This window comes from Phyllobates terribilis, unplaced genomic scaffold, assembly GCF_046119375.1.
Source record: "Phyllobates terribilis strain yellow unplaced genomic scaffold, ASM4611937v1 Scaffold_1__5_contigs__length_1240528914, whole genome shotgun sequence".
Lineage (NCBI taxonomy): Eukaryota > Metazoa > Chordata > Amphibia > Anura > Dendrobatidae > Phyllobates > Phyllobates terribilis.
Window position 1 is genome coordinate 1,237,586,283 of NW_027362761.1, and position 15,694 is coordinate 1,237,601,976.

The window sequence follows — 15,694 nt, forward strand, 5'->3', positions numbered from 1 at the left end:
CAGATTCCTGCCATCCCCCATGTTAGACCTTTTACCCTGTCACATCTGTAGATGACATTGTTCCTTCTCTTCAGCGGTGGAGGTGGAGTCAGCAGGTTCTGCAGGTATGATGAGGACGACACCTGACTCTTCAGTGTCTGCAGGACGAGTCGGGAGAAGACGGTCACCTCCACCATCCACAGGTGGGTCTGATAATGCCCCACCACACAGGACTCTACCCCCTCCGATCTGCCGGTCATGAGAGCCGTCATCCTCTTCTGCTGCTAGTACTTATATTTGTGGCCGGAACTCAGTGACAACTGGGCGTGACCATAAGATCTACCCTGTGAGGTTGTCACTCAACAATCCGAGAAGGTTAACCTTTCAGGCTTCTAGGAAAGCGGGGCCGGTCCTGAGCGAGGACGAGTGAATCAATTATTAATGAATCAGATGAGGTAAAATTTCCAGAAAATTGCGGCTTCTATCAATTCGGATTATTTTGGGATGAAAGAGATAAAAATATGATATCCTCCGCCTCTCGCCCAGCTGCCATTGCCACTAGAGTCCCCAGCCGTCCTGCGCTTGCTCCTGAAGGCTCTTGCTCCGGCCTTTTCTTCATCGGCACTTTTGATGCCACTGACTAGGCCTCAGCGCATCGTGACGTCATGACATCATACCTGTGTCGCCCCCACGTTCCACACTGTCATAATGTACATCAAGACCTAATCAGTGGCGAGAGAAGCGTCACCGAAGAGTAAAGCGAAAACCAGAGTAGGTACCTAAAGGAGTGAGCGGAGGACAGGCAGGGGCGAGGTGAGGATAGTGGCGGAAGCAGGGGCAGCTCAGGGGCGAGGTGAGGAGGATAGCAGCGGTAGTAGGGACAGCTCAGGGGCGAGGTGAGGAGGATAGCAGCGGCAGTAGGGGCAGCTCAGGGGCGAGGTGAGGAGGATAGCAGCGGCAGTAGGGGCAGCTCAGGGGCGAGGTGAGGAGGATAGCAGCGGCAGTAGGGGCAGCTCAGGGGCGAGGTGAGGAGGATAGCAGCGGCAGTAGGGGCTTCTCAGGGGCGAGGTGAGGAGGATAGCAGCGGCAGTAGGGGCAGCTCAGGGGCGAGGTGAGGAGGATAGCAGCGGCAGTAGGGGCAGCTCAGGGGCGAGGTGAGGAGGATAGCAGCGGCAGTAGGGGCAGCTCAGGGGCGAGGTGAGGAGGATAGCAGCGGCAGTAGGGGCAGCTCAGGGGTGAGGTGAGGAGGATAGGGGCGGCAGCAGGGGCAGCTCAGGGGTGAGGTGAGAAGGATAGCGGCAGCAGGGGCAGCTCAGGGGTGAGGTGAGAAGGATAGCGGCAGCAGAGGCAGCTCAGGGGCGAGGTGAGGAGGATAGCAAGGAGGATAGCAGGGGCAGCTATCAGAGGCAAAGTGAGGAGGAAAGCGGCAGCTCAGGATCGAGATAAGGAGCATAGCGGCGGCAGTAGGGGCAGCTCAGGGGCGAGGTGAGGAGGATAGCAGCGGCAGTAGGGGCAGCTCAGGATCGAGATAAGGAGGATAGCGGCGGCAGTAGGGGCAGCTCAGGGGTGAGGTGAGAAGGATAGCGGCAGCAGGGGCAGCTCAGGGGTGAGGTGAGGAGGATAGTGGCAGCAGGGGCAGCTCAGGGGCGAGGTGAGGAGGATAGCAAGGAGGATAGCAGGGGCAGCTATCAGTGGCAAAGTGAGGAGGATAGCGGCAACTCAGGATCGAGATAAGGAGGATAGCGGCGGCAGTAGGGGCAGCTCAGGGGTGAGGTGAGGAGGATAGCAGCGGCAGTAGGGGCAGCTCAGGGGTGAGGTGAGGAGGATAGCAGTGGCAGTAGGGGCAGCTCAGGGGTGAGGTGAGGAGAATAGCGGTGGCAGCAGGGGCAGCTCAGCGACGAGGTGAGGAGGATAGCAGCGGCAGTAGGGGCAGCTCAGGGGCGAGGTGAGGAGGATAGCAGCGGCAGTAGGGGCAGCTCAGGATCGAGATAAGGAGGATAGCGGCGGCAGTAGGGGCAGCTCAGGGGTGAGGTGAGAAGGATAGCGGCAGCAGGGGCAGCTCAGGGGTGAGGTGAGGAGGATAGTGGCAGCAGGGGCAGCTCAGGGGCGAGGTGAGGAGGATAGCAAGGAGGATAGGGGCAGCTATCAGTTGCAAAGTGAGGAGGATAGCGGCACACCAGGATCGAGATAAGGAGGATAGCGGCGGCAGTAGGGGCAGCTCAGGGGTGAGGTGAGGAGGATAGCAGCGGCAGTAGGGGCAGCTCAGGGGTGAGGTGAGGAGAATAGCGGTGGCAGCAGGGGCAGCTCAGCGACGAGGTGAGGAGGATAGCAGCGGCAGCAGGGGCAGCTCAGAGACGAGGTGAGGAGGATAGCAGGGGCAGCTCAGGGACGAGGTGAGGAGGATAGCAGCGGCAGTAGGGGCAGCTCAGGGGTGAGGTGAGGAGGATAGCAGCGGCAGTAGGGGAAGCTCAGGGGTGAGGTGAGGAGGATAGCAGTGGCAGTAGGGGCAGCTCAGGGGTGAGGTGAGGACAATAGCAGTGGCAGCAGGGGCAGCTCAGCGACGAGGTGAGGAGGATAGCAGCGGCAGCAGGGGCCGCTCCGGGACGAGGTGAGGAGGATAGCAGGGGCAGCAGGGGCAGCTCAGGGACGAGGTGAGGAGGATAGCAGGGGCAGTAGGGGCAGCTCAGGGGTGAGGTGAGGAGGATAGCAGTGGCAGTAGGGGCAGCTCAGGGGTGAGGTGAGGAGAATAGCGGTGGCAGCAGGGGCAGCTCATCGACGAGGTGAGGAGGATAGCAGCGGCAGCAGGGGCAGCTCAGAGACGAGGTGAGGAGGATAGCAGCGGCAGTAGGGGCAGCTCAGGGGCGAGGTGAGGAGGATAGCAGCGGCAGTAGGGGCAGCTCAGGGGTGAGGTGAGGAGGATAGCAGTGGCAGTAGGGGCAGCTCAGGGGTGAGGTGAGGAGAATAGCGGTGGCAGCAGGGGCAGCTCATCGACGAGGTGAGGAGGATAGCAGCGGCAGCAGGGGCAGCTCAGAGACGAGGTGAGGAGGATAGCAGCGGCAGTAGGGGCAGCTCAGGGGTGAGGTGAGGAGGATAGCAGTGGCAGCAGGGGCAGCTCAGGGACGAGGTGAGGAGGATAGCAGGGGCAGCTCAGGGACGAAGTGAGGAGGATAGCAGCGGCAGTAGGGGCAGCTCAGGGGTGAGGTGAGGAGGATAGCAGCGGCAGTAGGGGAAGCTCAGGGGTGAGGTGAGGAGGATAGCAGTGGCAGTAGGGGCAGCTCAGGGGTGAGGTGAGGACAATAGCGGTGACAGCAGGGGCAGCTCAGCGACGAGGTGAGGAGGATAGCAGCGGCAGCAGGGGCCGCTCCGGGACGAGGTGAGGAGGATAGCAGCGGCAGTAGGGGCAGCTCAGGGGTGAGGTGAGGAGGATAGCGGTGGCAGCAGGGGCAGCTCAGGGACGAGGTGAGGAGGATAGCAGCAGCAGCAGGGGCAGCTCAGGGACGAGGTGAGGATAGCGGTGGCAGCAGGGGCAGTTAAGGAGCGAGGTGAGGAGGATAGCGGTGGCAGTAGGGGTAGCTCGGGTGAGGTGAGCAAGATAGCAGCGGCAGCAGGGGCAGCTCAGGGGTGAGGTGTGGAGGATAGCAGTGGCATTAGGGGCAGCTCAGGAGTGAGGTGAGCAGGATAATGGTGGCAGTAGGGGCAGCTCAGGGGTGAGGTGAGGTGGATAGCGGTGGTGATGCGCCCCTGGGCCGTGGGGTACTCGGTTCCGGGCCGGTCGGTGCAGGGGATGTTACAGTGGCAGTGACCCGGTCCATGACCCAGGGCGGTCAATAAAAGGGGAGTTATAGTTTTTATACTCAACATGGATAAAACAGAGTTCATCATCTTTCCACCCTCTCATTCACATCCCCCATCCGACCTATCCATCAACGTCAGTGGCTGTTCACTCTCCCCAGTCCCACAAGCTCACTTCCTTGGGGTAACCCTGGACTCTGATCTCTCCTTCAAGCCACATATCCAAGCCCTTTCCACCTCCTGCCGACTCCAACTCAAAAACATCTCCCGGATCCGCACATTCCTCAGCAAAGACTCTGCAAAAACACTAGTGCATGCCCTCATCATATCCCGCCTCGACGACTGCAACCTCCTGCTCCGTGGCCTCCCTTCCAACTCTCTTGCGCCTCTCCAATCTATCCTAAACTCTGCTGCTCGACTAAACCACCTGTCCCCCCGCTATTCCCCGGCCTCTCCTCTCTGTCAATCCCTTCACTGGCTCCCCATTGCCCAGAGAATTCAGTTCAAAACCCTAACCCTGGCATACAAAGCCATCCACAACCTGTCTCCTCCATACATCTGTGACCTAGTCTCCCGGTACTTACCTGCACGCAACCTCCGATCCTCACAAGATCTCCTTCTCTACTCCCCTCTTATCTCCTCCTCCCACAATCGTATACAAGATTTCTCCCGTGCTTCCCCCCTACTCTGGAACTCTCTACCCCAACATATCAGACTCTCGCCGACCGTGGAAACCTTCAAAAGGAACCTGAAGACCCACCTCTTCCGACAAGCCTACAACCTGCAGTAAACACCACTGCACGACCAGCTCTACCCTCACCTAATGTATCCTCACCCTTCCCTTGTAGACTGTGAGCCCTCGCGGGCAGGGTCCTCGCTCCTCCTGTACCAGTCGCTGACTCGTTTTGTTAAGATTATGTAAATGCTTTTGTTATGTATATCCCCATCACATGTAAAGCGCCATGGAATAAATGGCGCTATAACAATAAATAATAATAATAATAGTTAATGTTTGTGACGCCACCTGTGGTATGCGGCTATATGGAGTCGCCGCGGCGGTGCAGATCCTCTGGAGCTGATGGTGACGCAGCAGAGTTGGTTCAGCTCTCCACAGGCTGAGCTTAGCTCCAGGGCAATGCAGGGATGATTTGATGGGGTAGATGTTGCTGTGCGGTGTGGTGCAAGGGATGGCGCAGATAAGAATTCTAGGACACAGTGGGGTGCAGTCTTCAAGGTTTACTCACAGTTGTCAGACTCCAGGTTCCCAGCGCCAGGGTAACCTCCCACGCCGTCCTGTGTTTATCAAGGCAGGGGTTCAGCAAGTTCCCAGGTGTTTCAGGAGTACATAATGGGACCCCATTCTGTGTGCCTTCCTTGGTCGTCTTTCTGCACTGGGTCTCACCCTCCTGCCCTGCGCCTCGCAACCAGTGTCCCAAGCCAGTAGCCTCGGATCTTGGTGGGCAACGTGTAGTCCCCTGAATGCGATGCGGCTACCTTTTTAGCGATCTACAACCCCTGGCAAAAATTATGGAATCACCGGGCTCGAAGGATGTTCATTCAGTTGTCTAATGTTGTTGAAAAAAAGCAGATCACAGACATGGCACAAAACTAAAGTCATTTCAAATGCCAACTTTAGGGCTTTAAGAAACACTAAAAGAAATCAAGATAAAAAATGTGGTACTCAGTAAGGGTAATTTTTTTCAGACCAAGCAGAGGGAAAAAAATTATGGAATCACTCAATTCTGAGGAAAAAATTATGGAATCACCCTGTAAATTTTCATTTCCAAAACTAACACCTGAATCAAATGAGATCTGCTCGTTAGTCTGCATCTAAAAAGGAGTGACCACACCTTGGAGAGCTGTTGCACCAAGTGGACTGACATGAATCATGGCTCTAACAGGAGAGATGTCAATTGAAACAAAGGAGAGGATTATCAAACTCTTAAAAGAAGGTAAATCATCATGCAATGTTGCAAAAGATGTTGGTTGTTCACAGTCAGCTGTGTCTAAAGTCTGGACCAAATACAAACAACATGGGAAGGTTGTTAAAAGCAAACATACTGGTAGACCAAGGAAGACATCAAAGCGTCAAGACCGGAAACTTAAAGCAATATGTCTCCAAAACAGGAAATACACAACAAAACAAATGAGGAACGAATGGGGGGAAACTGGAGTCAATGTCTGTGACCAAACTGTAAGAAACCGCCTAAAGGAAATGAGATTTACATACAGAAAAGCTAAACATAAGCCATCATTAACACCTAAACAGAAAAAAACAAGGTTACAATGGGCTAAGGAAAAGCAATCGTGGACTGTGGATGACTGGATGAAAGTCATATTCAGTGATGAATCGCGAATCTGCATTGGGCAAGGTGATGATGCTGGAACTTTAGTTTGGTGCCGTTCCAATGAGATTTATAAAGATGACTGCATGAAGAGAACATGCAAATCTCCACAGTCATTGATGATATGGGGCTGCATGTCAGGTAAAGGCACTGGGGAGATGGCTGTCATTACAGCTTCAATAAATGGCCAAGTTTACATTGATATTTTGGACAGTTTTCTTATCCCATCAATTGAAAGGATGTTTGGGGATGATGACATCATTTTTCAAGATGATAATGCATCTTGCCATAGAGCAAAAACTGTGAAAACATTCCTTGAAAGAAGACACATAAGGTCAATGTCATGGGCTGCAAATAGTCCGGATCTCAATCCAATTGAAAATCTTTTGTGGACGTTGAAGAAAATGGTCCATGACAAGGCTCCAACCTGCAAAGCTGATCTGGCAAAAGCAATCAGAGAAAGTTGGAGCCAGATTGATGAAGAGTACTGTTTGTCACTCATTAAGTCCATGCCTCAGAGACTGCAAGCTGTTATTAAAGCCAGAGGTGGTGCAACAAAATACTAGTGATGTATCGGAGTGTTCTTTTGTGTCTTTGTTTTTCATGATTCCATAATTTTTTCCCTCTGCTTGGTCTGAAAAAAATTACCCTTACTGAGTACCACATTTTTAATCTTGATTTCTTTTAGTGTTTCTTAAAGCCCTAAAGTTTCCATTTGAAATGACTTTAGTTTTGTGCCATGTCTGTGATCTGCTTTTTTTCAACAACATTAAACAACTGAATGAACATCCTCCGAGCCCGGTGATTCCATAATTTTTGCCAGGGGTTGTAGTTGCGGTTGTGAGCAACTGCACCCTGAAAGTACAGAAGCCTCCAGTTTCTAGCTAAGCCTTGTAGTTCTCCACTAGTTAGGGGCCGGTCACCTCTGCGGCCTGATCCCTCCACGTCCGTGTAGATTCGGGCGCGCGAGTGGCTTCCGCACTCGCCCTGCCCCTGGGATCCCCTCGCTTCTGGAGCCTTCCCTCTGCTCCCTTCCTCGTCCAGCCAGTACTCCTGGGCCTCTCAATCTAGGCCCACTCCTCTGAGCAGAGCTCCTACAGAGCTCCTGCTCCCAACTCTCTCTCCTCTGACTGAACTGACTGTCTCAAGATGGTTCCCTTTTTGTACTCCTACTGAAGTGCTGCCCTGTACTTCTTCCTCCACCCACACGCACTACTTGGTTCCCCCTCACTCGGTTCCCCCCACTTCCAACCAGGGACAGAGCTCAGCATAAGCCAGTGCATCTTGCCCCGCCTGCTGGTCTGGAAGGGTGTAGTGTTGTATGCAGGTGGGTGGGTCCCGGGCAGCACTCCTTCCTTACCTGAGAGTGGGGTACCACACCTCTGGGTGAGATGCAGTACCTCTGTGGCGACTGAACCCACAGGGGCGCCACAGTGGCATTAGGGGCAGCTCAGGGAAGGTGAGTAGGATAGCGGCGGCAGTAGACGCTGCTCAGGGGTGACTTGAGGAGGATAGCGGCAGCAGGGGCAGCTCAGGGGTGAGGTGAGGAGAATAGCAGCGGCAGTAGGACAGCTCAGGGGCAAGGTGAGGAGGATAGCGGCGGCAGCAGGGGCAGCTCAGGTGAGGTGAGGAGGATAGTGGTGGCATTAGGGGCAGCTCAAGGGTGAGGTGGGGAGGATAGCAGCGGCAGTAGGACAGCTCAGGGGTGAGGTGAGGAGGATAGCGGCAGCAGGGGCAGCTCAGGGAGGAGGTGAAGAGGATAGCGGCGGCAGTAGGGGCAGCTCATGGGTGAGTTGAGGAGGATAGCAGCGGCAGTATGGGCAGCTCAGGGGTGAGGTGAGGAGGATAGCGGTGGCAGTAGGGCAGCTCAGAGGTGAGGTGAGGAGGATAGCGGTGGCAGTAGGAGCAGCTCAGGGGTGAGGTGAGGATAGCGGCAGCAGCAGGGGCAGCTCAGGGGTGAGGTGAGAAGGATAGCGGCAGCAGGGGCAGCTCAGGGGTGAGGTGGATAGTGGTGGCATTAGGAGCAGCTCAGGGGTGAGGTGAGGAGGATAGCGGCAGCAGGGGCAGCTCAGGGGTGAGGTGAGGAGGATAGCGGTGGCAGTAGGGGCAGCTCAGGGGTGAGGTGAGCAGGATTGTGGTGGCAGTAGGAGCAGCTCAGGGGTGAGGTGAGGATGATAGCGGTGGCAGTACTGGCAGCTCAGGAGTGAGGTGAGCAGGATAGCAGTGGCAGTAGGGGCAGCTCAGGGGTGAGGTGAGGAGGATAGCGGTGGCAGTAGGGCAGCTCAGAGGTGAGGTGAGGAGGATAGCGGTGGCAGTAGGAGCAGCTCAGGGGTGAGGTGAGAAGGATAGCGGCAGCAGAAGGGGCAGCTTAGGGGTGAGGTGAGGAGGATAGCGGTGGCAGTAGGAGCAGCTCAGGGGTGAGGTGAGGATGATAGCGGTGGCAGTAGGGGCAGCTCAGGAGTGAGGTGAGCAGGATAGCAGTGGCAATAGGGGCAGCTCAGGGGTGAGGTGAGGAGGATAGCAGTGGCATTAGGGGCAGCTCAGGGGTGAGGTGGATAGCAGTGGCATTAGGGGCAGCTCGGGGGGGTGAGCAGGATAGCGGTGGCATTAGGGGCAGCTCAGGGGGGATGAGGAGAATATCGGTGGCAGTAGGGGCAGGTCAGGGGTGAGGTGGATAGCAGTGGCATTAGGGGCAGCTCGGGGGGGGTGAGCAGGATAGCGATGGCATTAGGGGCAGCTCAGGGGGGGCGAGGAGGATAGCGGCGGCAGCAGGGGCAGCTCAGGGGCAAGGTGAGGAGGATAGCAGCGGCAGCAGGGGCAGCTCGAGGAGATGAGCAGGATAGCGGCTGTAGGGTCGGCTCAGTTTTGAGGTGAGGAGGATAACAGCTGCAGAGAAAGATTTTTGGAACTGAAGGCTTCAAAACTGTATTGTGAGGTGTACAAAGTAAAATGCATGGTGCTTACAGTGAGACATACAGCGGGTGCGGAAAGTATTCAGACCCCTTTACATTTTTCACTCTTTGTTTCATTGCAGCCATTTGGTAAATTCTAAAAAGTTCATTTTTTTCTCAGTAAAGTCCACTCTGCACCATCTGGACTGAAAAAAAAACAGAAATGTAGAATTTTTTGCTAATTTATTAAAAAAGAAAAACTGAAACCTCACATGGCACATGAGCTGCTGGTGTCAGGGGGCACATGAGCTGCTGGTGTCAGGGGGCACATGAGCTGCTGGTGTCAGGGGGCACATGAGCTGCTGGTGTCTGGGGGGCACATGAGCTGCTGGTGTCTGGGGGGCACATGAGCTGCTGGTGTCTGGGGGGCACATGAGCTGCTGGTGTCAGGGGGCACATGAGCTGCTGGTGTCAGGGGGCACATGAGCTGCTGGTGTCTGGGGGGCACATGAGCTGCTGGTGTCTGGGGGGCACATGTGCTGCTGGTGTCTGGGGGGCACATGAGCTGCTGGTGTCTGGGGGGCACATGAGCTGCTGGTGTCTGGGGGGCACATGAGCTGCCGATGTCAGGGAAGCACATGAGCTGCTGGTGTCGGGGGGCACATGAGCTGCCGATGTCGGGGAAGCACATGAGCTGCTGGTGTCGGGGGGCACATGAGCTGCTGGTGTCGGGGAAGCACATGAGCTGCTGGTGTCGGGGAGACACATGAGCTGCTGGTGTCGGGGAGGCACTAGAGCTGCTGGTGTCGGGGGGCACATGAGCTGCTGGTGTTGGGGGGCACATGATCTGCTGGTGTTGGGGGGCACATGAGCTGCTGGTGTCGGGGGGCACATGAGCTGCTGGTGTTGGGAGGCACATGAGCTGCTGGTGTCTGGGGAGCACATGAGCTGCTGGTGTCGGGGAGGCACTAGAGCTGCTGGTGTCGGGGGGCACATGATCTGCTGGTGTTGGGGGGCACATGAGCTGCTGGTGTCGGGGAGACACATGAGCTGCTGGTGTTCGGGGGGCACATGATCTGCTGGTGTTGGGGGGCACATGAGCTGCTGGTGTCGGGGAGACACATGAGCTGCCGATGTCGGGGAGACACATGAGCTGCTGGTGTCTGGGGAGCACATGAGCTGCTGGTGTCGGGGAGGCACTAGAGCTGCTGGTGTCGGGGGGCACATGATCTGCTGGTGTTGGGGGGCACATGAGCTGCTGGTGTCGGGGGGCACATGAGCTGCTGGTGTCAGGGGGCACATGAGCTGCTGGTGTCAGGGGGCACATGAGCTGCTGGTGTCGGGGGGCACATGAGCTGCTGGTGTCTGGGGAGACACATGAGCTGCTGGTGTCGGGGGGCACATGAGCTGCTGGTGTCTGGGGAGACACATGAGCTGCTGGTGTCGGGGGGCACATGAGCTGCTGGTGTCGGGGAGGCACTAGAGCTGCTGGTGTCGGGGAGACACATGAGCTGCTGGTGTCGGGGGGCACATGAGCTGCTGGTGTCGGGGAGGCACTAGAGCTGCTGGTGTCGGGGGGCACATGATCTGCTGGTGTTCGGGGGGCACATGAGCTGCTGGTGTCGGGGGGCACATGAGCTGCTGGTGTTGGGGGGCACATGAGCTGCTGGTGTCGGGGAGACACATGAGCTGCTGGTGTCTGGGGGGCACATGAGCTGCTGGTGTCGGGGAAGCACATGAGCTGCTGGTGTCGGGGAGACACATGAGCTGCTGGTGTCGGGGAGGCACTAGAGCTGCTGGTGTCGGGGGGCACATGATCTGCTGGTGTTGGGGGGCACATGAGCTGCTGGTGTTCGGGGGGCACATGAGCTGCTGGTGTCGGGGGGTACATGAGCTGCTGGTGTCGGGGAGACACATGAGCTGCTGGTGTCAGGGGGCACATGATCTGCTGGTGTCGGGGAGACACATGAGCTGCTGGTGTCGGGGGGTGCATGAGCTGCTGGTGTCGGGGGGTGCATGAGCTGCTGGTGTCGGGGAGGCACTAGAGCTGCTGGTGTCGGGGGGCACATGATCAGCTGCCGGTGTCGGGGGCACATGAGCTGCTGGTGTCTGGGGGGCACATGAGCTGCCGATGTCGGGGGCACATGCGCTGCTGGTGTCGGGGGGCACACATGAGCTGCTGGTGTCGGGGGGCACATGAGCTGCTGGTGTCGGGGGGCACACATGATCTGCTGGTGTCTGGGGAGCACATGAGCTGCTGGTGTTGGGGGGCACATGAGCTGCTGGTGTCGGGGGGCACACATGAGCTGCTGGTGTCGGGGGGGCGCATGAGCTGTTGGTGTCGGGGGGCACATGAGCTGCTGGTGTCGGGGGTACATGAGCTGCTGGTGTCAGGGGGCACATGAGCTGCTGGTGTCGGGGGCACATGAGCTGCTGGTGTCTGGGGGGCACATGAGCTGCCGATGTCAGGGAGGCACATGAGCTGCTGGTGTCGGGGAGACACATGAGCTGCTGGTGTCTGGGGGGCACATGAGCTGCTGGTGTCTGGGGGGGCACATGAGCTGCTGGTGTCTGGGGGGCACATGAGCTGCTGGTGTCGGGAGGCACATGAGCTGCTGGTGTCGGGGGAGCATGAGCTGCTGGTGTCGGGGGCACATGAGCTGCCTGTGTCTGGGGGGGCACATGAGCTACTGGTGTCTGGGGGGCACATGAGCTACTGGTGTCTGGGGGGCACATGAGCTGCCGATGTCGGGGAAGCACATGAGCTGCTGGTGTCGGGGAGACACATGAGCTGCTGGTGTCTGGGGGCACATGAGCTGCTGGTGTCGGGGGGCACATGATCTGCTGGTGTTGGGGGGCACATGAGCTGCTGGTGTTCGGGGGTCACATGAGCTGCTGGTGTCGGGGGGTGCATGAGCTGCTGGTGTCGGGGAGGCACTAGAGCTGCTGGTGTCGGGGGGCACATGATCAGCTGCCGGTGTCGGGGGCACATGAGCTGCTGGTGTCTGGGGGGCACATGAGCTGCCGATGTCGGGGGCACATGAGCTGCTGGTGTCGGGGGGCACACATGAGCTGCTGGTGTCGGGGGGCACACATGATCTGCTGGTGTCTGGGGAGCACATGAGCTGCTGGTGTTGGGGGGCACATGAGCTGCTGGTGTCGGGGGGCACACATGAGCTGCTGGTGTCGGGGGGCACATGAGCTGCTGGTGTCGGGGGGGCACATGATCTGCTGGTGTCGAGGGGGCACATGATCTGCTGGTGTTGGGGGGCACATGAGCTGCTGGTGTCGGGGGGCACACATGAGCTGCTGGTGTCGGGGGGCACATGAGCTGCTCGTGTCGGGGGGCACACATGATCTGCTGGTGTTGGGGGGCACATGAGCTGCTGGTGTTGGGGGGCACATGATCTGCTGGTGTTGGGGGGCACATGAGCTGCTGGTGTTGGGGGGCACATGAGCTGCTGGTGTCGGGGGGTACATGAGCTGCTGGTGTCAGAGGCACAGGAGCTGCTGGTGTTGGGGGGCACTTGAGCGGCTGGTGTTGGGGAGCTCATGAGCTGCTGGTATCAGGGGGGCACAGGAGCTGCTGGTGTCAGTGGGTACATGATCTGCTAGTGTCAGAGGCACAGGAGCTGCTGGTGTTGGGGGGCACTTGAGCTGCTGGTGTTGGGGAGCTCATGAGCTGCTGGTATCAGGGGGGGCACAGGAGCTGCTGGTGTCGGGGGGCACATGAGCTGCTGGTGTAGGGGGCACATGAGCTGCTGGTATCAGGGGGGCACATGAGCTGCTGGTGTCGGGGGCACATGAGCTGCTGGTGTCGGGGGGCTCATGAGCTGCTGGTGTCGGGGGGCACATGTGCTGCTGGTGTCGGGGGGCACATGAGCTGCTGGTGTCGGGGGCACATGAGCTGCTGGTGTCGGGGGCACATGAGCTGCTGGTGTCGGGGGGCACATGAGCTGCTGGTGTCAGGGGGGCACATGAGCTGCTCGTGTCGGGGGGCACATGATCTGCTGGTGTTGGGGGCACATGATCTGCTGGTGTTGGGGGGCACATGAGCTGCTGGTGTTGGGGGGCACATGAGCTGCTGGTGTCGGGGGGCACATGAGCTGCTGGTGTCAGGGGGCACATGAGCTGCTGGTGTAGGGGGCACATGAACTGCTGGTGTCGGGGGGCACATGAGCTGCTGGTGTCAGGGGCACATGAGCTGCTGGTGTCGGGGGGCACATGAGCTGCTGGTGTCAGGGGGCACATGAGCTGCTGGTGTCGGGGGGCACATGAGCTGCTGGTGTTGGGGGGCTCATGAGCTGCTGGTATCAGGGGGGCACATGAGCTGCTGGTGTCAGGGGGCACATGAGCTGCCGGTGTCGGGGGGCACATGAGCTGCTGGTGTCAGGGGGCACATGATCTGCTGGTGTTGGGGGGCACATGAGCTGCTGGTGTTGGGGGGCACATGAGCTGCTGGTGTCGGGGGGCACATGAGCTGCTGGTGTTGGGGGGCTCATGAGCTGCTGGTATCAGGGGGGCACATGAGCTGCTGGTGTCAGGGGGCACATGAGCTGCCGGTGTCGGGGGGCACATGAGCTGCTGGTGTTGGGGGGCACATGAGCTGCTAGTGTCAGGGGGGCACATGAGCTGCTGGTGTCGGGGGGCACATGATCTGCTGGTGTTGGGGGCACATGAGCTGCTGGTGTTGGGGGCACATGATCTGCTGGTGTTGGGGGCACATGAGCTGCTGGTGTTGGGGGCACATGAGCTGCTGGTGTTGGGGGCACATGATCTGCTAGTGTCGGAGGCATAGAAGCTGCTGGTGTTGGGGGGCACATGAGCTGCTGGTGTTGGGGGGCTCATGAGCTGCTGGTATCAGGGGGGCACATGAGCTGCTGGTGTCAGTGGGCTCATGAGCTGGTGGTGTTGGGGGTTTACATGTCATTGATGGGATCATGAAGTCACGGATGTGCTGCTCTATAGTGACAGAGAAGATTCCGCCATCACTCCGGCCCTCAGTAGACGGCACTTTTTCTACATGACAACGATACAAATCTCCCATCTGCTGCATTTCTGAAGAATAGCAGGTGACGGTGACTCAATGACCAAGTGTCTCCTGATCTCACAACTGAACACCTATGGGGAGTTCTGGAGACAAGTTGCCACCAGTCTCCATCCGTCATCCAGGCTCTAGAGCTCATTCTGAAGAATGGAGAAGGATGGATGCAGTAATATGTCACCACCTTGTTCCTTCCAGGCCTAGAAGACTCTGTGCCGTCCTTACACATCATGGAGATCACACACAATACTAGATGTAATAGTTTTTATGTGGGGTGTAATAATTTTTGCATCAACTAATTTGAGTAAAACTGAAGATTTTGTAATGAAAGCTCTATTATTAACCTCACTGTCATGTGATGGGTTAAAAAAATATTCTATGAAACTCAGTCTTGTCAAAATATTGGAAATTGTTTTGATGTTCTGTGAGATATTGGCTAAAACTTTACTTTTCACAGAGGGTGTACTCATTTATGCTCAGCACTATATAAGTATTGCATAACTTCAGTATGAAGGTTCATGTATGTCTGAGATTATGAGGGTCTCCTTCCTGTCTTCTTTCTCCACAGGTTCTTCCACGTGTAGCATTGTGGGACCATGGCTGACCACACCATACGGGTGTACAAGAACCGGGACTACAATGCCGTCCGTATGCTGTTTGCTGAAGGCATGGTAGAGCATATCCCGGCCACTTGTGCCTACTTGCTGAAGCTTCCCCGGGCCCAGTTTGTGCTTTTCATATCCTTCATCACCCTGCTCCTAATCTCCAGGTCCTATCTACTCTCTCTAGTAAGCCTGGCCATTGTGTTTACTGCGGGACGGCGCTTACTGACCTCCGAGTACCACCGGTATGTGGACAAGTGTCAGAGAGAAGACTTGCTCGACATTGAGGAGTCCTACATGGCAAGTAACAACTCTTGTTTCTGGGTGGTGGAGACTAACGGCAGGGTCATAGGCATGGTGGGCGTCCAGTCGGCCCCCCGATCTACTGAAGTCATGGTGTTGAGGCGGCTGTCAGTGGCTAAGGACAAAAGACATCTGGGAATCGCCAGCGCTTTGTGCCAGAAGGTCATGGTCTTCACTCGACAACGTGGCTACAAAGTGTTGACTCTGGAAACGTCAATGATACAAGTCGCTGCTCATAAATTGTACGAAAAATTAGGCTTTGAGAAAACGGATGTGAAGATCGTTCCATCACTGATTGGAAGATTTGCCAATTTCTCTATCCTGACCTATGAATATCGGATTAAAGACTAGTGGGATAGAGATGTCTGATGGACCGAACACTGGACTGATCAAACCAATGCATGAATGCAAAGTACAGCAAGTCCGTCAATATGGCGGCCGGTGCGGTTCATCTGGACCTGTGTGGATTTGTCCATCACATGATTGCATTATTTATCATTGCTCCAGAGGGAACTTTTTGTAAACCCCCTCATATTAGAGATGTGGTCCTCATGGTCCCATCACAGCCGAGGGCGGATGACACTTCTGTGCACAGGTTTCATTTTCCTCGGTAATAAATGTTAATAAAAATGTTGCCAATAAAAAATATCCTGTGTGTTGAGCGGAGCCTGAAATGGTTAATGGTGGTGACACGTGATGACTTCAGGGTCTATGAAGACCAATACTATGAGGATGGAG

General features: G+C 56.7%; 1 protein-coding gene across 1 annotated transcript in view; it reads left to right on the forward strand.

Moving 5' to 3' along the window:
* Positions 1-15,604, forward strand: part of LOC141164878 (probable N-acetyltransferase camello) — a 31,181-nt gene extending 15,577 nt beyond the window's left edge. The window contains exon 3 of the mRNA XM_073650544.1: positions 14,636-15,604. Coding sequence (XP_073506645.1) covers positions 14,636-15,307 — 672 coding nt within the window. The 3' untranslated portion in view covers positions 15,308-15,604. The remainder of the gene's footprint in view (positions 1-14,635) is intronic.
* Positions 15,605-15,694: the final 90 nt, after the last annotated feature.